Here is a 24,217-nt window from a genome sequence, read left to right on the forward strand (position 1 = left end):
AGATAATAGATAGATAGATAGATAGATAGATAGAGGGATAGATAATAGATAGATAGAGGGATAGATAGATAGATAGAGGGATAGATAATAGATAGATAGAGGGATAGATAATAGATAGATAGAGGGATAGATAGATAGATAGATAGATAGATAGATAGATAGATAGAGGGATAGATAATAGATAGATAGAGGGATAGATAGATAGAGGGATAGATAAGAAAACATATATCCTGCTGGGGGAAGAAGAGAGCGCAGTGGAGATAACAGCGCGGTATGTGAGCGAATGTCATAGACTTCCAGAAAGAGAACTATGATAAGCCATGGACTTCCATAGCCCCCCATCCCAGATGTGGCCCCCCAATCCCCACCCTGGATATGCCCCAACCACCGTTACTACAGTCCCCACCCTGAATATGCCCCATCATAAGCCATGGACTTCCATAGCCCCCATCCTAGAAGTGCCCCCACAGTCCCCACCCTGGATGTGCCCCATCCATCCTTCCTACAGTCCCCACCCACCATCCCCACAGCCCCAGTCCCTAATGTACACTTGCTTTAGCAAAACTAATTTGTATTTGGTCCTGCCAATAAAGCTTATTTGATTTTGATTTGATTTGATAGAGGGATAGATAATAGATAGATAGAAGGATAGATAGATAGATAGATGGAGGGATAGATAGATAGATAGATAGATAATAGATGGATAGATAGATAGATAGATAGATAGAGGGATAGATAGAGGGATAGATAGATAGAGGGATAGATAGATAGATAGATAGATAATAGATGGATAGATAGATAGATAGATAATAGATAGATAGATAGATAATAGATGAATAGATAGATAGATAGAGGGATAGATAGATAGATAGATAGATAGAGGGATAGATAAGAAAATATATATCCTGCTGGGGGAAGAAGAGAGCGCAGTGGAGATAGCAGCGCGGTATGTGAGCGAATGTCATAGACTTCGAGAAAGAGAACTATGATAAGCCATGGACTTCCATAGCCCCCCATCCCAGATGTGGCCCCCCAATCCCCACCCTGGATATGCCCCATCCACCGTTACTACAGTCCCCACCCTGAATATGCCCCATCATAAGCCATGGACTTCCATAGCCCCCATCCCAGAAGTGTCCCCACCCTGGATATACCCCATCATAAGTAATGGACTTCCATAGCCCCCCATCCCAGATGTGGCCCCCCAATCCCCACCCTGGATATGCCCCAACCACCGTTACTACAGTCCCCACCCTGAATATGCCCCATCATAAGCCATGGACTTCCATAGCCCCCACCCTAGAAGTGCCCCCACAGTCCCCACCCTGGATGTGCCCCATCCATCCTTCCTACAGTCCCCACCCCCCATCCCCACAGCCCCAGTCCCTAATGTACACTTGCTTTGGCAAAACTAATTTGTATTTGGTCCTGCCAATAAAGCTTATTTGATTTGATTTGATAGAGGGATAGATAGATAGATAATAGATAGATAATAGATAGATAGATAGATAGATAGATAATAGATAGATAATAGATAGAGGGATAGATAGATAGAGGAATAGATAGATAGATAATAGATAGATAATAGATAGATAATAGATAGATAATAGATAATAGATAGATAGATAGATAATAGATAGATAATAGATAGATAATAGATATATAGATGGATGGATGGATTATTAGGCCGATGCTCTGTGTTGTCGCTGCGGTCGGATCGGCTCGGTGCTCGTCTCTCGCCGATATCTCCGCAGTTAGGGATCTGGGCGTTGATGGGGACATTAGATTCGGGCTCCGGCCTGTGATCGGTGCAATATGTGACCCCACTTGCAGACCTGACCCGGCGGATGGCGGCTTCCATTAGATCGGTGTGGCCGGAATGTTCCGTGCACATCTGCAGGCCGTGTGTGATTCGGGCTAAGCCGCTGCTGGGCTCGGAGGCTGACTCTCTAATGGGATTAGGAGGGCTCTGGGAAGGTCTCGCTGGGATTAGATGAGGGGAGCTTGGCCGCTGGCCAGGAGAGGTTGTGCACAGGTCACTAGTGCGGGCTACCTTGCTTATATAAAGGCGGTGTCTGCACTCCGTTATTACATGGCCGGTAATTCTTACTGGCCTTGTATCAGCAATAGATCTAATGAATGGTCCAGATCACTATTCAGGGATTTTAGGGCCGGGGGTCACGTATTCATCACCCCGGTGGCCCCATCCTCAGTTCACACTAGATGTGGCATAAAGTGAATACCCAAAAGTCTAAATGTTTTGCAAAAAGTTGGAAAACTTCCCTTTTTTGACACAAAAGACAAATATTTTAAAATAGTAGACATTATTATTACTTGTGACAATGTGTCAATGGAAGAGAAGTCTATGTAACACTGCGATGTAACTAGAGGGGGCGCACAAAAAACGGGGAGAGGGCCAGGGAAACTGGGGGGGGGTCATGGAAATGTGGGTGATAACACCATTGGTGATCGTGAAAGCAGGAGAGATATGGATAATACAAAAAAGAGAAATTAAATGAATCTCAGGATATAAGGAAAGCTAATGTGACTGTAGATGGGTAAGGGGGAGATGGAGCTGCAGCAGAAATATAGACTGTGGGAAAGATAGCTCTTATCACATGGATGTGCTGGAGATGGAACTGGTGACAATGAAGCTGGTGAAATATGGAGCGAGAGACAGCACGGAGCTTGTGGATCAGGAGAGAGATGGAGCTGGTGAAGCAGGAGAGGGATAGAGCTGGTGAAGCAGGAGAGGGATGGAGCTGGTGAAGCAGGAGAGGGATAGAGCTGGTGAAGCAGGAGAGGGATGGAGCTGGTGAAGCAGGAGAGGGATAGAGCTGGTGAAGCAGGAGAGGGATGGAGCTTGAAAAGCAGGAGAGAGATGGAGCTGGTGAAGCAGGAGAGGGATGGAGCTGATGAAGCAGGAGAGGGATGGAGCTGGTGAAGCAGGAGAGGGATGGAGCTGGTGAAGCAGGAGAGGGATGGAGCTGGTGAACCAGGAGAGGGATGGAGCTGGTGAAGCAGGAGAGGGATTGAACTTGTGGATCAGGATAGAAATGGAGCTGGTGAACCAGGAAAGGGATGGAGCTGGTGAAGCAGGAGAGAAATGGAGCTGGTGAAGCAGGAGAGAGGGATGGAGCTGGTGAAGCTGGAGAGAGATGGAGCTGGTGAAGCAGGAGAGGGATGGAGCTGGTGAACCAGGAAAGGGATGGAGCTGGTGAAGCAGGAGAGAGAGAGATGGAGCTGGTGAAGCAGGAGAGGGATGGAGCTGGTGAAGCAGGAGAGGGATGGAGCTGGTGAAGCAGGAGAGGGATGGAGCTGGTGAAGCAGGAGAGAGAGAGATGGAGCTGGTGAAGCAGGAGAGAGATGGAGCTGGTGAAGCAGGAAAGGGATGGAGCTGGTGAAGCAGGAGAGAAATGGAGCTGGTGAAGCAGGAGAGAGGGATGGAGCTGGTGAAGCTGGAGAGAGATGGAGCTGGTGAAGCAGGAGAGGGATGGAGCTGGTGAACCAGGAAAGGGATGGAGCTGGTGAAGCAGGAGAGAGAGAGATGGAGCTGGTGAAGCAGGAGAGGGATGGAGCTGGTGAAGCAGGAGAGGGATGGAGCTGGTGAAGCAGGAGAGGGATGGAGCTGGTGAAGCAGGAGAGAGAGAGATGGAGCTGGTGAAGCAGGAGAGAGATGGAGCTGGTGAAGCAGGAGAGGGATGGAGCTTGAAAAGCAGGAGAGAGATGGAGCTGGTGAACCAGGAAAGGGATGGAGCTGGTGAAGCAGGAGAGAGAGAGATGGAGCTGGTGAAGCAGGAGAGGGATGAAGCTGGTGAAGCAGGAGAGGGATGGAGCTGGTGAAGCAGGAGAGGGATGGAGCTGGTGAAGCAGGAGAGAGATGGAGCTGGTGAAGCAGGAGAGGGATGGAGCTTGAAAAGCAGGAGAGAGATGGAGCTGGTGAAGCAGGAGAGGGATGGAGCTGGTGAAGCAGGAGAGGGATGGAGCTGGTGAAGCAGGAGAGGGATGGAGCTGGTGAAGCAGGAGAGAGATGGAGCTGGTGAAGCAGGAGAGGGATGGAGCTTGAAAAGCAGGAGAGAGATGGAGCTGGTGAAGCAGGAGAGAGATGGAGCTGGTGAAGCAGGAGAGGGATGGAGCTGATGAAGCAGGAGAGGGATGGAGCTGGTGAAGCAGGAGAGGGATGGAGCTGGTGAAGCAGGAGAGGGATTGAACTTGTGGATCAGGATAGAAATGGAGCTGGTGAAGCAGGAGAGGGATGGAGCTGGTGAAGCAGGAGAGGGATTGAACTTGTGGATCAGGATAGAAATGGAGCTGGTGAAGCTGGAGAGAGATGGAGCTGGTGAAGCAGGAGAGGGATGGAGCTGGTGAACCAGGAAAGGGATGGAGCTGGTGAAGCAGGAGAGAGAGAGATGGAGCTGGTGAAGCAGGAGAGGGATGAAGCTGGTGAAGCAGGAGAGGGATGGAGCTGGTGAAGCAGGAGAGGGATGGAGCTGGTGAAGCAGGAGAGGGATGGAGCTGGTGAAGCAGGAGAGGGATGGAGCTGGTGAAGCAGGAGAGGGATGGAGCTGGTGAAGCAGGAGAGGGATGGAGCTGGTGAAGCAGGGGAGGAATGGAGCTGGTGAAGCAGGAGAGGGATGGAGCTGGTGAAGCAGGAGAGAGATGGAGCTGGTGAAGCAGGAGAGGGATGGAGCTGGTGAAGCAGGAGAGGGATGGAGCTGGTGAAGCAGGGGAGGAATGGAGCTGGTGAAGCAGGAGAAAGATGGAGCTGGTGAAGCAGGAGAGGGATGGAGCTGGTGAAGCAGGAGAGGGATGGAGCTGGTGAAGCAGGGGAGGAATGGAGCTGGTGAAGCAGGAGAGAGATGGAGCTAGTGAAGCAGGAGAGGGATGAAGCTGGTGAAGCAGGAGAGGGATGGAGCTGGTGAAGCAGGAGAGGGATGGAGCTGGTGAAACAGGAGAGGGATGGAGCTGGTGAAGCAGGAGAGGGATGGAGCTGGTGAACCAGGAAAGGGATGGAGCTGGTGAAGCAAGAGAGGGATGAAGCTGGTGAAGAAGGAGAGGGATGGAGCTGGTGAAGCAGGAGAGAGATGGAGCTGGTGAAGCAGGAGAGGGATGGAGCTGGTGAAGCAGGAGAGGGATGGAGCTGGTGAAGCAGGAGAGGAATGGAGCTGGTGAAGCAGGAGAGGGATGGAGCTGGTGAAGCAGGAGAGAGATGGAGCTAGTGAAGCAGGAGAGGGATGAAGCTGGTGAAGCAGGAGAGAGATGGAGCTGGTGAAGCAAAAGAGGGATGGAGCTGGTGAAGCAGGAGAGAGATGGAGCTGGTGAAGCAAGAGAGGGATGGAGCTGGTGAAAGCAGGAGAGAGATGGAGCTGGTGAAGCAGGAGAGATGGAGCTGGTGAAGCAGTAGAGGGATGGAGCTGGTGAAGCAAGAGAGGGATGGAGCTGGTGAAGCAGGAGAGGGATGGAGCTGGTGAAGCAGGAGAGGGATGGAGCTGGTGAAGCAGGAAAGGGATGGAGCTGGTGAAGCAAGAGATGGATGGAGCTGGTGAAGCAGGAGAGAGATGGAGCTGGTGAAGCAGGAGAAAGATGGAGCTGGTGAAGCAGGAGAAAGATGGAGCTGGTGAAGCAGCAGAAAGATGGAGCTGGTGAAAGCAGGAGAGAGATGGAGCTGGTGAAGGAGGAGAGAGATGGAGCTGGTGAAGCAGGAGAAAGATGGAGCTGGTGAAGCAGCAGAAAGATGGAGCTGGTGAAAGCAGGAGAGAGATGGAGCTGGTGAAAGCAGGAGAGAGATTGAGCTGGTGAAGCAGTTGAGGGATGGAGCTGGTGAAGCAGGAGAGAGATGGAGCTGGTGAAGCAGGAGAGGGATGGAGCTGGTGAAGCAGGAGAGGGATGGAGCTGGTGAAGCAGGAGAGGAATGGAGCTGGTGAAGCAGGAGAGGGATGGAGCTGGTGAAGCAGGAGAGGGATGGAGCTGGTGAAGCAGGAGAGGGATGGAGCTGGTGAAGCAGGAGAGGGATGGAGCTGGTGAAGCAGGAGAGGGATGGAGCTGGTGAAGCAGGAGAGGAATGGAGCTGGTGAAGCAGGAGAGGGATGGAGCTGGTGAAGCAGGAGAGAGATGGAGCTAGTGAAGCAGGAGAGGGATGAAGCTGGTGAAGCAGGAGAGAGATGGAGCTGGTGAAGCAAAAGAGGGATGGAGCTGGTGAAGCAGGAGAGAGATAGAGCTGGTGAAGCAAGAGAGGGATGGAGCTGGTGAAGCAGGAGAGGGATGGAGCTGGTGAAAGCAGGAGAGAGATGGAGCTGGTGAAGCAGTAGAGGGATGGAGCTGGTGAAGCAGGAGAGGGATGGAGCTGGTGAAGCAAGAGAGGGATGGAGCTGGTGAAGCAGGAGAGGGCTGGAGCTGGTGAAAGCAGGAGAGAGATGGAGCTGGTGAAGCAGTAGAGGGATGGAGCTGGTGAAGCAGGAGAGGGATGGAGCTGGTGAAGCAGGAGAGGGATGGAGCTGGTGAAGCTGGAGAGAGATGGAGCTGGTGAAGCAGTAGAGGGATGGAGCTGGTGAAGCAGGAGAGGGATGGAGCTGGTGAAGCAGGAGAGGGATGAAGCTGGTGAAGCAGGAAAGGGATGGAGCTGGTGAAGCAAGAGATGGATGGAGCTGGTGAAGCAGGAGAGAGATGGAGCTGGTAAAGCAGGAGAAAGATGGAGCTGGTGAAGCAGGAGAAAGATGGAGCTGGTGAAAGCAGGAGAGAGATGGAGCTGGTGAAGGAGGAGAGAGATGGAGCTGGTGAAGGAGGAGAGAGATGGAGCTGGTGAAGCAGGAGAAAGATGGAGCTGGTGAAGCAGCAGAAAGATGGAGCTGGTGAAAGCAGGAGAGAGATGGAGCTGGTGAAAGCAGGAGAGAGATGGAGCTGGTGAAAGCAGGAGAGAGATTGAGCTGGTGAAGCAGTTGAGGGATGGAGCTGGTGAAGCAGGAGAGGGATGGAACTGATGAAGCAGGAGAGGGATGGAGCTGGTGAAAGCAGGAGAGAGATGGAGCTGGTGAAGCAGGAGAGGGATGGAGCTGGTGAAGCAAGAGAGGGATGGAGCTGGTGAAGCAAGAGAGGGATGGAGCTGGTGAAGCAGGAGAGGGATGGAGCTGGTGAAGCAGGAGAGAGATGGAGCTGGTGAAGCAGCAGAAAGATGGAGCTGGTGAAAGCAGGAGAGAGATGGAGCTGGTGAAGCGGAGAAAGATGGAGCTGGTGAAGCAGGAGAAAGATAGAGTTGGTGAAGCAGGAGAGAGATGGAGCTGGTGAAGCAGGAGAGGGATGGAGCTGGTGAAGCAGGGGAGAGATGGAGCTGGTGAAGCAGGAGAGGGATGGAGCTGGTGAAGCAGGAAAAAGATGGAGCTGGTGAAGCAGCAGAAAGATGGAGCTGGTGAAAGCAGGAGAGAGATGGAGCTGGTGAAGCAGAAGAAAGATAGAGCTGGTGAAGCAGGAGAAAGATGGAGCTGGTGAAGCTGGAGAGAGATGGAGCTGGTGAAGCAGGAGAGGGATGGAGCTAGTGAAGCAGGAGAGAGATGGAGCTGATGAAGCAGGAGAGAGATGGAGCTGGTGAAGCAGGAGAGGGATGGAGCTGGTGAAGCAGGAGACGGATGGAGCTGGTGAAGCAAGAAAGGGATGGAGCTGGTGAAGCAGGAGAGGGATGGAGCTGGTGAAGCAGGAGAGGGATGGAGCTGGTGAACCAGGAGAGGGAAGGAGCTGGTGAAGCAAGAGAAAGATGGAGCTGGTGAAGCAGCAGAAAGATGGAGCTGGTGAAGCAGGAGAGGGATGGAGCTGGTGAAGCAAGAGAAAGATGGAGCTGGTGAAGCAGCAGAAAGATGGAGCTGGTGAAGCAGGAGAGGGATGGAGCTGGTGAAGCAGGAGAGAGAGATGGAGCTGGTGAAGCAGGAGAGAGATAGAGCTGGTGAAGCAGGAGAGAGATGGAGCTGGTGAAGCAGGAGAAGGATGGAGCTGGTGAAGCAGGAGAGGGATGGAGCTGGTGAAGCAGGAGAGGGATGGAGCTGGTGAAGCAGGAGAGAGATGGAGCTGGTGAAGCAGTTGAGGGATGGAGCTGGTGAAGCAAGAGAGGGATGGAGCTGGTGAAGCAGGAGAGGGATGGAGCTGGTGAAGCAGGAGAGAGATGAGCTGGTGAAGCAGGAGAGGGATGGAGCTGGTGAAGCAGGAGAGGGATGGAGCTGGTGAAGCAGGAGACGGATGGAGCTGGTGAAGCAAGAAAGGGATGGAGCTGGTGAAGCAGGAGAGGGATGGAGCTGGTGAAGCAGGAGAGGGATGGAGCTGGTGAAGCAGGAGAAAAATGGAGCTGGTGAAGCAAGAAAAGGATGGAGCTGGTGAAGCTGGAGAGAGATGGAGCTGGTGAAGCAGGAGAGGGATGGAGCTGGTGAACCAGGAGAGGGATGGAGCTGGTGAAGCAAGAGAAAGATGAAGCTGGTGAAGCAGCAGAAAGATGAAGCTGGTGAAGCAGGAGAGGGATGGAGCTGGTGAACCAGGAGAGGGATGGAGCTGGTGAAGCAAGAGAAAGATGGAGCTGGTGAAGCAGCAGAAAGATGGAGCTGGTGAAGCAGGAGAGGGATGGAGCTGGTGAAGCAGGAGAGAGAGATGGAGCTGGTGAAGCAGGAGAGAGATGGAGCTGGGGAAGCAGGAGAGGGATGGAGCTGGTGAAGCAGTTGAGGGATGGAGCTGGTGAAGCAGGAGAGGGATGGAGCTGGTGAAGCAGGAGAGGGATGGAGCTGGTGAAGCAGGAGAGAGATGGAGCTGGTGAAGCAGGAGAGGGATAGAGCTGGTGAAGCAGGAGACGGATGGAGCTGGTGAAGCAAGAAAGGGATGGAGCTGGTGAAGCAGGAGAGGGATGGAGCTGGTGAAGCAGGAGAGGGATGGAGCTGGTGAAGCAGAAGAAAAATGGAGCTGGTGAAGCAAGAAAAGGATGGAGCTGTTGAAGCAGGAGAGGGATGGAGCTGGTGAAGCAGGAGAGGGATGGAGCTGGTGAAGCAGGAGAGGGATGCAGCTGGTGAAGCAGGAGAGAGATGGAGCTGGTGAAGCAGGAGAGGGATGGAGCTGGTGAAGCAGGAGAGAGAGATGGAGCTGGTGAAGCAGGAGAGAGATGGAGCTAGTGAAGCAGGAGAGAGATGGAGCTGGTGAAGCAGAAGATGGATGGTGCTGGTGAAGCAGGAGAGAGATGGAGCTGGTGAAGCAGAAGAAAAATGGAGCTGGTGAAGCAAGAAAAGGATGGAGCTGGTGAAGCTGGAGAGAGATGGAGCTGGTGAAGCAGGAGAGGGATGGAGCTGGTGAACCAGGAGAGGGATGGAGCTGGTGAAGCAAAAGAAAGATGGAGCTGGTGAAGCAGCAGAAAGATGGAGCTGGTGAAGCAGGAGTGGGATGGAGCTGGTGAAGCAGGAGAGAGAGATGGAGCTGGTGAAGCAGGAGAGAGATAGAGCTGGTGAAGCAGGAGAGAGATGGAGCTGGTGAAGCAGGAGAGGGATGGAGCTGGTGAAGCAGGAGAGAGATGGAGTTGGTGAAGCAGGAGAGGGATGGAGCTGGTGAAGCAGGAGAGAGATGGAGCTGGTGAAGGAGTTGAGGGATGGAGCTGGTGAAGCAAGAGAGGGATGGAGCTGGTGAAGCAGGAGAGGGATGGAGCTGGTGAAGCAGGAGAGAGATGGAGCTGGTGAAGGAGTTGAGGGATGGAGCTGGTGAAGCAAGAAAAGGATGGAGCTGGTGAAGCTGGAGAGAGATGGAGCTGGTGAAACAAGAGAGGGATGGAGCTGGTGAACCAGGAGAGGGAAGGAGCTGGTGAAGCAAGAGAAAGATGGAGCTGGTGAAGCAGCAGAAAGATGGAGCTGGTGAAGCAGGAGAGGGATGGAGCTGGTGAACCAGGAGAGGGATGGAGCTGGTGAAGCAAGAGAAAGATGGAGCTGGTGAAGCAGCAGAAAGATGGAGCTGGTGAAGCAGGAGAGGGATGGAGCTGGTGAAGCAGGAGAGAGAGATGGAGCTGGTGAAGCAGGAGAGAGATAGAGCTGGTGAAGCAGGAGAGAGATGGAGCTGGTGAAGCAGGAGAAGGATGGAGCTGGTGAAGCAGGAGAGGGATGGAGCTGGTGAAGCAGGAGAGGGATGGAGCTGGTGAAGCAGGAGAGGGATGGAGCTGGTGAAGCAGGAGAGAGATGGAGCTGGTGAAGCAGTTGAGGGATGGAGCTGGTGAAGCAAGAGAGGGATGGAGCTGGTGAAGCAGGAGAGGGATGGAGCTGGTGAAGCAGGAGAGAGATGAGCTGGTGAAGCAGGAGAGGGATGGAGCTGGTGAAGCAGGAGAGGGATGGAGCTGGTGAAGAAGGAGAGAGATGGAGCTGGTGAAGGAGTTGAGGGATGGAGCTGGTGAAGCAAGAGAGGGATGGAGCTGGTGAAGCAGGAGAGGGATGGAGCTGGTGAAGCAGGAGAGAGATGGAGCTGGTGAAGGAGTTGAGGGATGGAGCTGGTGAAGCAAGAAAAGGATGGAGCTGGTGAAGCTGGAGAGAGATGGAGCTGGTGAAGCAAGAGAGGGATGGAGCTGGTGAACCAGGAGAGGGAAGGAGCTGGTGAAGCAAGAGAAAGATGGAGCTGGTGAAGCAGCAGAAAGATGGAGCTGGTGAAGCAGGAGAGGGATGGAGCTGGTGAACCAGGAGAGGGATGGAGCTGGTGAAGCAAGAGAAAGATGGAGCTGGTGAAGCAGCAGAAAGATGGAGCTGGTGAAGCAGGAGAGGGATGGAGCTGGTGAAGCAGGAGAGAGAGATGGAGCTGGTGAAGCAGGAGAGAGATAGAGCTGGTGAAGCAGGAGAGAGATGGAGCTGGTGAAGCAGGAGAAGGATGGAGCTGGTGAAGCAGGAGAGGGATGGAGCTGGTGAAGCAGGAGAGGGATGGAGCTGGTGAAGCAGGAGAGGGATGGAGCTGGTGAAGCAGGAGAGAGATGGAGCTGGTGAAGCAGTTGAGGGATGGAGCTGGTGAAGCAAGAGAGGGATGGAGCTGGTGAAGCAGGAGAGGGATGGAGCTGGTGAAGCAGGAGAGAGATGAGCTGGTGAAGCAGGAGAGGGATGGAGCTGGTGAAGCAGGAGAGGGATGGAGCTGGTGAAGCAGGAGACGGATGGAGCTGGTGAAGCAAGAAAGGGATGGAGCTGGTGAAGCAGGAGAGGGATGGAGCTGGTGAAGCAGGAGAGGGATGGAGCTGGTGAAGCAGGAGAAAAATGGAGCTGGTGAAGCAAGAAAAGGATGGAGCTGGTGAAGCTGGAGAGAGATGGAGCTGGTGAAGCAGGAGAGGGATGGAGCTGGTGAACCAGGAGAGGGATGGAGCTGGTGAAGCAAGAGAAAGATGAAGCTGGTGAAGCAGCAGAAAGATGAAACTGGTGAAGCAGGAGAGGGATGGAGCTGGTGAACCAGGAGAGGGATGGAGCTGGTGAAGCAAGAGAAAGATGGAGCTGGTGAAGCAGCAGAAAGATGGAGCTGGTGAAGCAGGAGAGGGATGGAGCTGGTGAAGCAGGAGAGAGAGATGGAGCTGGTGAAGCAGGAGAGAGATAGAGCTGGTGAAGCAGGAGAGGGATGGAGCTGGTGAAGCAGGAGAGAGATGGAGCTGGGGAAGCAGGAGAGGGATGGAGCTGGTGAAGCAGGAGAGAGATGGAGCTGGTGAAGCAGTTGAGGGATGGAGCTGGTGAAGCAGGAGAGGGATGGAGCTGGTGAAGCAGGAGAGGGATGGAGCTGGTGAAGCAGGAGAGAGATGGAGCTGGTGAAGCAGGAGAGGGATAGAGCTGGTGAAGCAGGAGACGGATGGAGCTGGTGAAGCAAGAAAGGGATGGAGCTGGTGAAGCAGGAGAGGGATGGAGCTGGTGAAGCAGGAGAGGGATGGAGCTGGTGAAGCAGAAGAAAAATGGAGCTGGTGAAGCAAGAAAAGGATGGAGCTGTTGAAGCAGGAGAGGGATGGAGCTGGTGAAGCAGGAGAGGGATGGAGCTGGTGAAGCAGGAGAGGGATGGAGCTGGTGAAGCAGGAGAGGGATGGAGCTGGTGAAGCAGGAGAGAGATGGAGCTGGTGAAGCAGGAGAGGGATGGAGCTGGAGAAGCAGGAGAGAGAGATGGAGCTGGTGAAGCAGGAGAGAGATGGAGCTAGTGAAGCAGGAGAGAGATGGAGCTGGTGAAGCAGAAGAGGGATGGTGCTGGTGAAGCAGGAGAGAGATGGAGCTGGTGAAGCAGAAGAAAAATGGAGCTGGTGAAGCAAGAAAAGGATGGAGCTGGTGAAGCTGGAGAGAGATGGAGCTGGTGAAGCAGGAGAGGGATGGAGCTGGTGAACCAGGAGAGGGATGGAGCTGGTGAAGCAAGAGAAAGATGGAGCTGGTGAAGCAGCAGAAAAATGGAGCTGGTGAACCAGGAGAGGGATGGAGCTGGTGAACCAGGAGAGGGATGGAGCTGGTGAAGCAAGAGAAAGATGGAGCTGGTGAAGCAGCAGAAAGATGGAGCTGGTGAAGCAGGAGAGGGATGGAGCTGGTGAAGCAGGAGAGAGAGATGGAGCTGGTGAAGCAGGAGAGAGATAGAGCTGGTGAAGCAGGAGAGAGATAGAGCTGGTGAAGCAGGAGAGGGATGGAGCTGGTGAAGCAGGAGAGAGATGAAGCTGGTGAAGCAGGAGAGGGATGGAGCTGGTGAAGCAGGAGAGAGATGGAGCTGGTGAAGGAGTTGAGGGATGGAGCTGGTGAAGCAAGAGAGGGATGGAGCTGGTGAAGCAGGAGAGGGATGGAGCTGGTGAAGCAGGAGAGGGATGGAGCTGGTGAAGCAGGAGAGAGAGATGGAGCTGGTGAAGCAGGAGAGAGATGGAGCTAGTGAAGCAGGAGAGAGATGGAGCTGGTGAAGCAGGAGAGGGATGGAGCTGGTGAAGCAGGAGAGAGATGGAGCTCGTGAAGCAGGAGAGGGACGAAGCTGGTGAAGCAGGAGAGGGATGGAGCTGGTGAAGCAGGAGATGGACGGAGCTGGTGAAGCAGGAGAGGGATGGAGCTGGTGAACCAGGAGAGGGATGGAGCTGGTGAAGCAAGAGAAAGATGGAGCTGGTGAAGCAGCAGAAAGATGGAGCTGGTGAAGCAGGAGAGGGACGAAGCTGGTGAAGCAGGAGAGGGATGGAGCTGGTGAAGCAGGAGATGGACGGAGCTGGTGAAGCAGGAGAGGGATGGAGCTGGTGAAGAAGGAGAGGGACAGAGCTGGTGAAGCAGTAGAGAGATGGAGCTGGTGAAGCAGGAGAGGGATGGAGCTGGTCAAGCAGGAGATGGATGGAGCTGGTGAAGCAGGAGAGGGATGGAGCTGGTGAACCAGGAAAGGGATGGAGCTAGTGAAGCAAGAGAGGGATGAAGCTGGTGAAGCAGGAGAGGGATGGAGCTGGTGAAGCAGGAGAGAGATGGAGCTGGTGAAGCAGGAGAGAGATGGAGCTAGTGAAGCAGGAGAGGGATGAAGCTGGTGAAGCAGAAGAGAGATGGAGCTGGTGAAGCAGGAGAGGGATGGAGCTGGTGAAGCAGGAGAGAGATGGAGCTGGTGAAGCAGGAGAGGGATGGAGCTGGTGGAGCAGGAGAGAGATGGAGCTGGTGAAGCAGGAGAGGGATGGAGCTGGTGAAGCAGGAGAGGGATGTTGCTGGTGAAGCAGGAAAGGGATGGAGCTAGTGAAGCAAGAGATGGATGGAGCTGGTGAAGCAGGAGAGAGATGGAGCTTGTGAAGCAGGAGAAAGATGGAGCTGGTGAAGCAGGAGAAGGATGGAGCTGGTGAAGCAGCAGAAAGATGGAGCTGGTGAAAGCAGGAGAGAGATGGAGCTGGTGAAAGCAGGAGAGAGATGGAGCTGGTGAAGCAGGAGAGAGATGGAGCTGGTGAAGCAGGAGAAAGATGGAGCTGGTGAAGCAGCAGAAAGATGGAGCTGGTGAAAGCAGGAGAGAGATGGAGCTGGTGAAAGCAGGAGAGAGATGGAGCTGGTGAAGCAGTTGAGGGATGGAGCTGGTGAAGCAAGAGATGGATGGAGCTGGTGAAGCAGGAGAGGGATGGAGCTGGTGAAAGCAGGAGAGAGATGGAGCTGGTGAAGCAGGAGAGGGATGGAGCTGGTGAAGCAAGAGAGGGATGGAGCTGGTGAAGCAAGAGAGGGATGGAGGTGGTGAAGCAGGAGAGGGATGGAGCTGGTGAAGCAGCAGAAAGATGGAGCTGGTGAAAGCAGGAGAGAGATGGAGCTGGTGAAGCGGAGAAAGATGGAGCTGGTGAAGCAGGAGAAAGATGGAGCTGGTGAAGCGGAGAAAGATGGAGCTGGTGAAACAGGAGAAAGATGGAGCTGGTGAAGCAGGAGAGAGATGGAGCTGGTGAAGCAGGAGAGGGATGGAGCTGGTGAAGCAGGAGAGAGATGGAGCTGGTGAAGCAGGAGAGGGATGGAGCTGGTGAAGCAGGAGAAAGATGGAGCTGGTGAAGCAGGAGAGAGATGGAGCTAGTGAAGCAGGAGAGGGATGAAGCTGGTGAAGCAGAAGAGAGATGGAGCTGGTGAAGCAGGAGAGGGATGGAGCTGGTGAAGCAGGAGAGAGATGGAGCTGGTGAAGCAGGAGAGGGATGGAGCTGGTGGAGCAGGAGAGAGATGGAGCTGGTGAAGCAGGAGAGGGATGGAGCTGGTGAAGCAGGAGAGGGATGTTGCTGGTGAAGCAGGAAAGGGATGGAGCTAGTGAAGCAAGAGATGGATGGAGCTGGTGAAGCAGGAGAGAGATGGAGCTGGTGAAGCAGGAGAAAGATGGAGCTGGTGAAGCAGGAGAAGGATGGAGCTGGTGAAGCAGCAGAAAGATGGAGCTGGTGAAAGCAGGAGAGAGATGGAGCTGGTGAAAGCAGGAGAGAGATGGAGCTGGTGAAGCAGGAGAGAGATGGAGCTGGTGAAGCAGGAGAAAGATGGAGCTGGTGAAGCAGCAGAAAGATGGAGCTGGTGAAAGCAGGAGAGAGATGGAGCTGGTGAAAGCAGGAGAGAGATGGAGCTGGTGAAGCAGTTGAGGGATGGAGCTGGTGAAGCAAGAGATGGATGGAGCTGGTGAAGCAGGAGAGGGATGGAGCTGGTGAAAGCAGGAGAGAGATGGAGCTGGTGAAGCAGGAGAGGGATGGAGCTGGTGAAGCAAGAGAGGGATGGAGCTGGTGAAGCAAGAGAGGGATGGAGGTGGTGAAGCAGGAGAGGGATGGAGCTGGTGAAGCAGCAGAAAGATGGAGCTGGTGAAAGCAGGAGAGAGATGGAGCTGGTGAAGCGGAGAAAGATGGAGCTGGTGAAGCAGGAGAAAGATGGAGCTGGTGAAGCGGAGAAAGATGGAGCTGGTGAAACAGGAGAAAGATGGAGCTGGTGAAGCAGGAGAGAGATGGAGCTGGTGAAGCAGGAGAGTGATGGAGCTGGTGAAGCAGGAGAGAGATGGAGCTGGTGAAGCAGGAGAGGGATGGAGCTGGTGAAGCAGGAGAAAGATGGAGCTGGTGAAGCAGCAGAAAGATGGAGCTGGTGAAGCAGGAGAAAGATGGAGCTGGTGAAGCCGGAGAAAGATGGAGCTGGTGAAGCTGGAGAGAGATAGAGCTGGTGAAGCAGGAGAGGGATGGAGCTGGTGAAGCAGGAGAGAGATGGAGCTGGTGAAGCAGGAGAGAGATGGAGCTGGTGAAGCAGGAGAGGGATGGAGCTGGTGAAGCAGGAGAGGCATGGAGCTGGTGAAGCAGGAGAGAGATGGAGCTGGTGAAGCTGGAGAGAGATGGAGCTGGTGAAGCCTAGAGGGATGGAGCTGGTGAACCAGGAGTGGGATGGAGCTGGTGAAGCAGGAGAGGAATGGAGATTGTGAAGCAGGAGAGGGATGGAGCTGATGAAGCAGGAGAGGGATGGAGCTGGTGAAGCAGGAGAGGGATGGAGCTGTTGAAGCAGGAGAGAGATGGAGGTGGTGAAGCAGGAGAGGGATGGAGCTGGTGAAGCAGGAGAGGGATGGAGCTGGTGAAGCAGGAGAGGGATGGAGCTGGTGAAGCAGGAGAGAGATGGAGCTGGTGAAGCAGGAGAGAGATGGAGCTGGTGAAGCAGGAGAGGGATGGAGCTGGTGAAGCAGGAGAGAGATGGAGCTGGTGAAGCAGGAGAGGGACGGAGCTGGTGAAGCAGGAGAGGGACGGAGCTGGTGAAGCAGGAGAGGGATGGAGCTGGTGAACCAGGAGAGGGACGGAGCTGGTGAAGCAGGAGAGGGATGGAGCTGGGGAAGCAGGAGAGGGACGGAGCTGGTTAAGCAGGAGAGAGATGGAGCTGGTGAAGCAGGAGAGGGATGGAGCTGGTGAAGCAGGAGAAAGATGGAGCTGGTGAAGCAGCAGAAAGATGGAGCTGGTGAAAGCAGGAGAGAGATGGAGCTGGTGAAGCAGGAGAAAGATGGAGCTGGTGAAGCAGGAGAGGGATGGAGCTGGTGAAGCAGGAGAGAGATGGAGCTGGTGAAGCAGGAGAGGGATGGAGCTGGTGAAGCAGGAGAGGGATGGAGCTGGTGAAGCAGGAAAGGGATGGAGCTGGTGAAGCAGGAGAGGGATGGAGCTGGTGAAGCAGGAGAGGGATGGAGCTGGTGAAGCAGGAGAGGGATGGAGCTGGTGAAGCAGGAAAGGGATGGAGCTGGTGAAGCAGGAGAGGGATGGAGCTGGTGAAGCAGGAGAGGGATGGAGCTGGTGAAGCAGGAAAGGGATGGAGCTGGTGATGCAGGAGAGGGATGGAGCTGGTGAAGCAGGAGAGGGACGGAGCTGGTGAAGCAGGAGAGGGATGGAGCTGGTGAAGCAGGAGAGAGATGGAGCTGGTGAAGCAGGAGAGGGACGGAGCTGGTGAAGCAGGAGAGGGACGGAGCTGGTGAAGCAGGAGAGGGATGGAGCTGGTGAAGCAGGAGAGGGACGGAGCTGGTGAAGCAGGAGAGGGATGGAGCTGGTGAAGCAGGAGAGAGATGTTGCTGATGAAGCAGGAGAGGGATGGAGCTGGTGAAGCAGGAGAGGGACGGAGCTGGTGAAGCAGGAGAGGGATGAAGCTGGTGAAGCAGGAGAGAGATGGAGCTGGTGAAGCAGGAGAGAGATGGAGCTGGTGAAGCAGGAGGGATGGAGCTGGTGAAGCAGGAGAGGGATGGAGCTGGTGAAGCAGGAGAGGGATGGAGCTGGTGAAGCAGGAGAGAGATGGAGCTGGTGAAGCAGGAGAGGGATGGAGCTGGTGAAGCAGGAGCGAGATGGAGCTGGTGAAGCAGGAGAGGGTTGGAGCTGGTGAAGCAGGAGAGGGATGGAGCTGGTGAAGCAGGAGAGGGATGGAGCTGGTGAAGCAGGAAAAAGATGGAGCTGGTGAAGCAGGAGAGGGATGGAGCTGGTGAAGCAGGAGAGATGGAGCTGGTGAAGCAGGAGAGGGACGGAGCTGGTGAAGCAGGAGAGGGACGGAGCTGGTGAAGCAGGAGAGGGATGGAGCTGGTGAAGCAGGAGAGGGACGGAGCTGGTGAAGCAGGAGAGGGATGGAGCTGGTGAAGCAGGAAAGGGATGGAGCTGGTGAAGCAGGCGAGGGATGGAGCTGGTGAAGCAGGAGAGAGATGGAGCTGGTGAAGCAGGAGAGGGATGGAGCTGGTGAAGCAGGAGAGGGACGGAGCTGGTGAAGCAGGAGAGGGATGAAGCTGGTGAAGCAGGAGAGGGACGGAGCCGGTGAAGCAGGAGAGGGACGGAGCTGGTGAAGCAGGAGAGAGATGGAGCTGGTGAAGCAGGAGGGATGGAGCTGGTGAAGCAGGAGAGGGATGGAGCTGGTGAAGCAGGAGAGGGATGGAGCTGGTGAAGCAGGAGAGAGATGGAGCTGGTGAAGCAGGAGAGGGTTGGAGCTGGTGAAGCAGGAGAGGGATGGAGCTGGTGAAGCAGGAGAGGGATGGAGCTGGTGAAGCAGGAAAAAGATGGAGCTGGTGAAGCAGGAGAGGGATGGAGCTGGTGAAGCAGGAGAGATGGAGCTGGTGAAGCAGGAGAGATGGAGCTGGTGAAGCAGGAGAGGGATGGAGCTGGTGAAGCAGGAAAGATGGAGCTGGTGAAGCAGGAGAGGGATGGAGCTGGTGAAGCAGGAGAGGGATGGAGCTGGTGAAGCAGGAGAGATGGAGCTGGTGAAGCAGGAGAGGGATGGAGCTGGTGAAGCAGGAAAAAGATGGAGCTGGTGAAGCAGGAGAGATGGAGCTGGTGAAGCAGGAGAGGGATGGAGCTGGTGAAGCAGGAGAGAGATGGAGCTGGTGAAGCAGGAGAGGGATGGAGCTGGTGAAGCAGGAGAGAGATGGAGCTGGTGAAGCAGGAGAGGGATGGAGCTGGTGAAGCAGGAGAGATATGGAGCTGGTGAAGCAGGAGAGATGGAGCTGGTGAAGCAGGAGAGGGATGGAGCTGGTGAAGCAGCAGAAAGATGGAGCTGGTGAAAGCAGGAGAGAGATGGAGCTGGTGAAGCGGAGAAAGATGGAGCTGGTGAAGCAGGAGAAAGATGGAGCTGGTGAAGCGGAGAAAGATGGAGCTGGTGAAACAGGAGAAAGATGGAGCTGGTGAAGCAGGAGAGAGATGGAGCTGGTGAAGCAGGAGAGGGATGGAGCTGGTGAAGCAGGAGAGAGATGGAGCTGGTGAAGCAGGAGAGGGATGGAGCTGGTGAAGCAGGAGAAAGATGGAGCTGGTGAAGCAGCAGAAAGATGGAGCTGGTGAAGCAGGAGAAAGATGGAGCTGGTGAAGCCGGAGAAAGATGGAGCTGGTGAAGCTGGAGAGAGATAGAGCTGGTGAAGCAGGAGAGGGATGGAGCTGGTGAAGCAGGAGAGAGATGGAGCTGGTGAAGCAGGAGAGAGATGGAGCTGGTGAAGCAGGAGAGGGATGGAGCTGGTGAAGCAGGAGAGGCATGGAGCTGGTGAAGCAGGAGAGAGATGGAGCTGGTGAAGCTGGAGAGAGATGGAGCTGGTGAAGCCTAGAGGGATGGAGCTGGTGAACCAGGAGTGGGATGGAGCTGGTGAAGCAGGAGAGGAATGGAGATTGTGAAGCAGGAGAGGGATGGAGCTGATGAAGCAGGAGAGGGATGGAGCTGGTGAAGCAGGAGAGGGATGGAGCTGTTGAAGCAGGAGAGAGATGGAGGTGGTGAAGCAGGAGAGGGATGGAGCTGGTGAAGCAGGAGAGGGATGGAGCTGGTGAAGCAGGAGAGGGATGGAGCTGGTGAAGCAGGAGAGAGATGGAGCTGGTGAAGCAGGAGAGAGATGGAGCTGGTGAAGCAGGAGAGGGATGGAGCTGGTGAAGCAGGAGAGAGATGGAGCTGGTGAAGCAGGAGAGGGACGGAGCTGGTGAAGCAGGAGAGGGACGGAGCTGGTGAAGCAGGAGAGGGATGGAGCTGGTGAACCAGGAGAGGGACGGAGCTGGTGAAGCAGGAGAGGGATGGAGCTGGGGAAGCAGGAGAGGGACGGAGCTGGTTAAGCAGGAGAGAGATGGAGCTGGTGAAGCAGGAGAGGGATGGAGCTGGTGAAGCAGGAGAAAGATGGAGCTGGTGAAGCAGCAGAAAGATGGAGCTGGTGAAAGCAGGAGAGAGATGGAGCTGGTGAAGCAGGAGAAAGATGGAGCTGGTGAAGCAGGAGAGGGATGGAGCTGGTGAAGCAGGAGAGAGATGGAGCTGGTGAAGCAGGAGAGGGATGGAGCTGGTGAAGCAGGAGAGGGATGGAGCTGGTGAAGCAGGAAAGGGATGGAGCTGGTGAAGCAGGAGAGGGATGGAGCTGGTGAAGCAGGAGAGGGATGGAGCTGGTGAAGCAGGAGAGGGATGGAGCTGGTGAAGCAGGAAAGGGATGGAGCTGGTGAAGCAGGAGAGGGATGGAGCTGGTGAAGCAGGAGAGGGATGGAGCTGGTGAAGCAGGAAAGGGATGGAGCTGGTGATGCAGGAGAGGGATGGAGCTGGTGAAGCAGGAGAGGGACGGAGCTGGTGAAGCAGGAGAGGGATGGAGCTGGTGAAGCAGGAGAGAGATGGAGCTGGTGAAGCAGGAGAGGGACGGAGCTGGTGAAGCAGGAGAGGGACGGAGCTGGTGAAGCAGGAGAGGGATGGAGCTGGTGAAGCAGGAGAGGGACGGAGCTGGTGAAGCAGGAGAGGGATGGAGCTGGTGAAGCAGGAGAGAGATGTTGCTGATGAAGCAGGAGAGGGATGGAGCTGGTGAAGCAGGAGAGGGACGGAGCTGGTGAAGCAGGAGAGGGATGAAGCTGGTGAAGCAGGAGAGAGATGGAGCTGGTGAAGCAGGAGAGAGATGGAGCTGGTGAAGCAGGAGGGATGGAGCTGGTGAAGCAGGAGAGGGATGGAGCTGGTGAAGCAGGAGAGGGATGGAGCTGGTGAAGCAGGAGAGAGATGGAGCTGGTGAAGCAGGAGAGGGATGGAGCTGGTGAAGCAGGAGCGAGATGGAGCTGGTGAAGCAGGAGAGGGTTGGAGCTGGTGAAGCAGGAGAGGGATGGAGCTGGTGAAGCAGGAGAGGGATGGAGCTGGTGAAGCAGGAAAAAGATGGAGCTGGTGAAGCAGGAGAGGGATGGAGCTGGTGAAGCAGGAGAGATGGAGCTGGTGAAGCAGGAGAGGGACGGAGCTGGTGAAGCAGGAGAGGGACGGAGCTGGTGAAGCAGGAGAGGGATGGAGCTGGTGAAGCAGGAGAGGGACGGAGCTGGTGAAGCAGGAGAGGGATGGAGCTGGTGAAGCAGGAAAGGGATGGAGCTGGTGAAGCAGGCGAGGGATGGAGCTGGTGAAGCAGGAGAGAGATGGAGCTGGTGAAGCAGGAGAGGGATGGAGCTGGTGAAGCAGGAGAGGGACGGAGCTGGTGAAGCAGGAGAGGGATGAAGCTGGTGAAGCAGGAGAAAGATGGAGCTGGTGAAGCAGGAGAGAGATGGAGCTGGTGAAGCAGGAGGGATGGAGCTGGTGAAGCAGGAGAGGGATGGAGCTGGTGAAGCAGGAGAGGGATGGAGCTGGTGAAGCAGGAGAGAGATGGAGCTGGTGAAGCAGGAGAGGGTTGGAGCTGGTGAAGCAGGAGAGGGATGGAGCTGGTGAAGCAGGAGAGGGATGGAGCTGGTGAAGCAGGAGAGGGATGGAGCTGGTGAAGCAGGAAAAAGATGGAGCTGGTGAAGCAGGAGAGGGATGGAGCTGGTGAAGCAGGAGAGATGGAGCTGGTGAAGCAGGAGAGATGGAGCTGGTGAAGCAGGAGAGGGATGGAGCTGGTGAAGCAGGAAAGATGGAGCTGGTGAAGCAGGAGAGGGATGGAGCTGGTGAAGCAGGAGAGGGATGGAGCTGGTGAAGCAGGAGAGATGGAGCTGGTGAAGCAGGAGAGGGATGGAGCTGGTGAAGCAGGAAAAAGATGGAGCTGGTGAAGCAGGAGAGATGGAGCTGGTGAAGCAGGAGAGGGATGGAGCTGGTGAAGCAGGAGAGAGATGGAGCTGGTGAAGCAGGAGAGGGATGGAGCTGGTGAAGCAGGAGAGAGATGGAGCTGGTGAAGCAGGAGAGGGATGGAGCTGGTGAAGCAGGAGAGAGATGGAGCTGGTGAAGCAGGAGAGATGGAGCTGGTGAAGCAGGAAAGATGGAGCTGGTGAAGCAGGAGAGGGATGGAGCTGGTGAAGCAGGAGAGATGGAGCTGGTGAAGCAGGAAAGATGGAGCTGGTGAAGCAGGAGAGGGATGGAGCTGGTGAAGCAGGAGAGGGATGGAGCTGGTGAAGCAGGAGAGGGATGGAGCTGGTGAAGCAGGAAAGATGGAGCTGGTGAAGCAGGAGAGGGATGGAGCTGGTGAAGCAGGAGAGATGGAGCTGGTGAAGCAGGAGAGGGATGGAGCTGGTGAAGCAGGAGAGATGGAGCTGGTGAAGCAGGAGAGGGATGGAGCTGGTGAAGCAGGAGAGGGATGGAGCTGGTGAAGCAGGAGAGATGGAGCTGGTGAAGCAGGAAAGATGGAGCTGGTGAAGCAGGAGAGGGATGGAGCTGGTGAAGCAGGAGAGGGATGGAGCTGGTGAAGCAGGAGAGGGATGGAGCTGGTGAAGCAGGAAAGATGGAGATGGTGAAGCAGGAGAGGGATGGAGCTGGTGAAGCAGGAGAGATGGAGCTGGTGAAGCAGGAGAGGGATGGAGCTGGTGAAGCAGGAGAGGGATGGAGCTGGTGAAGCAGGAGAGATGGAGCTGGTGAAGCAGGAGAGGGACGGAGCTGGTGAAGCAGGAGAGAGATGGAGCTGGTGAAGCAGGAGAGGGATGGAGCTGGTGAAGCAGGAGAGGGATGGAGCTGGTGAAGCAGGAGAAAGATGGAGCTGGTGAAGCAGGAGAGATGGAGCTGGTGAAGCAGGAGAGGGATGGAGCTGGTGAAGCAGGAGAGGGATGGAGCTGGTGAAGCAGGAGAGATGGAGCTGGATAGAGATAGAGATATGTTGCAGGGAATTAGGACTAATGGAGACAATAATGAGGAGATCTAGAAAAGGGAAGAGAAAAAATTGAGGATTTGGAGAAGAAACATTTTGTAACAAAACACAGATTGGAAGGAAATAATGAAGATATTGTGAGCAGTGATCGGAGAGTCCTCCAGAGAGGTCACATTTACCTGGACAATGGCCTTAGCTCCTACAACCTCCAAAACCTGACCACTGCGCACAGTCCCATCAGGAAGGGTGAAGTTCACAATCTCTGCATACTGGGCAAACTGGGGAGTAAAAAGCGATGGATAATGTCTACAAAACTTCCAGACTGCGATCACCTCTATAGTATACACGTGCATCTCAATAAATTAGAATATCATCAAAAAGTTATTTTATTTCAGTAATTCACTACAAAAAGGGAAACACATATCTTATATAGAGTCATTACACACAGAGGGATCTATTCCTATATATTATATAGAGTCACTACACACAGAGGGATCTATTTCTATATATTATATAGAGTCATTACACACAGAGGGATCTATTCCTATATATTATATAGAGTCATTATACACAGAGGGATCTATTCCTATATATTATATAGAGTTGTTACACACAGAGGGATCTATTCCTATATATTATATAGAGTCATTATACACAGAGGGATCTATTCCTATATATTATATAGAGTCATTACACACAAAAGGATCTATTCCTATATATTATATAGAGTTATTACACACAGAGGGATCTATTCCAATATATTATATAGAGTCACTATACACAGAGGGATCTATTCCTATATATTATATAGAGTAATTATACACAGAGGGATCTATTCCTATATATTATATAGAGTCATTATACACAGAGGGATCTATTCCTATATATTATATAGAGCTGTTACACACAGAGGGATCTATTCCTATATATTATATAGAGTCATTATACACAGAGGGATCTATTCCTATATATTATATAGAGTCATTACACACAAAAGGATCTATTCCTATATATTATATAGAGTTGTTACACACAGAGGGATCTATTCCTATATATTATATAGAGTCATTACACACAGCGGGATATGCCTATATATTATATAGAGTCATTACACACAGAGGAATCTATTCCTACATATTTTATAGAGTCATTACACACAGAGGGATCTATTCCTATATATTATATAGAGTCATTACACACAAAAGGATATATTCCTATATATTATATAGAGTTATTGCACACAGAGGGATCTATTCCAATATATTATATAGAGTCACTACACACAGAGGGATCTATTCCTATATATTATATAGAGTCATTACACACAGAGAGATCTATTCCTATATATTATATAGAGTCATTACACACAGCGGGATCTATTCCTATATATTATATAGAGTCATTATACACAGAGGGATCTATTCCTATATATTATATAAAGTCATTATACACAGAGGGATCTATTCCTATATACTTTATAGAGTCATTACACACAGAGGGATCTATTCCTATATATTACTGTATATAGAGTCATTACACACAGAGGAATCTATTCCTATATACTTTATAGAGTCATTACACACAGAGGGATCTATTCCTATATATTACTGTATATAGAGTCATTACACACAGAGGGATCTATTCCTATATATGATATAGAGTCATTACACACACAGAGGGATCTATTCCTATATATTATATAGAGTCATTACAAACAGAGGGATCTATTCCTATATATTATATAGAGTCATTACACACAGAGGGATCTCTTCCTATATATGATATAGAGTCATTACACACAGAGGGAACTATTCCTATATATTATATAGAGTCGTTACACACA

At 53.4% G+C, this 24,217-nt stretch overlaps 1 protein-coding gene across 1 annotated transcript in view; it reads right to left on the bottom strand.

The window, feature by feature from the left end:
* Positions 1-24,217, bottom strand: part of ATP6V1B1 (ATPase H+ transporting V1 subunit B1) — a 143,625-nt gene that overhangs the window by 29,061 nt on the left and 90,347 nt on the right. Inside the window, exon 3 of the mRNA XM_075332515.1 lies at positions 22,554-22,652. Coding sequence (XP_075188630.1) covers positions 22,554-22,652 — 99 coding nt within the window. The remainder of the gene's footprint in view (positions 1-22,553; positions 22,653-24,217) is intronic.

This window comes from Anomaloglossus baeobatrachus, chromosome 1, assembly GCF_048569485.1.
Source record: "Anomaloglossus baeobatrachus isolate aAnoBae1 chromosome 1, aAnoBae1.hap1, whole genome shotgun sequence".
Classification (NCBI taxonomy): domain Eukaryota; kingdom Metazoa; phylum Chordata; class Amphibia; order Anura; family Aromobatidae; genus Anomaloglossus; species Anomaloglossus baeobatrachus.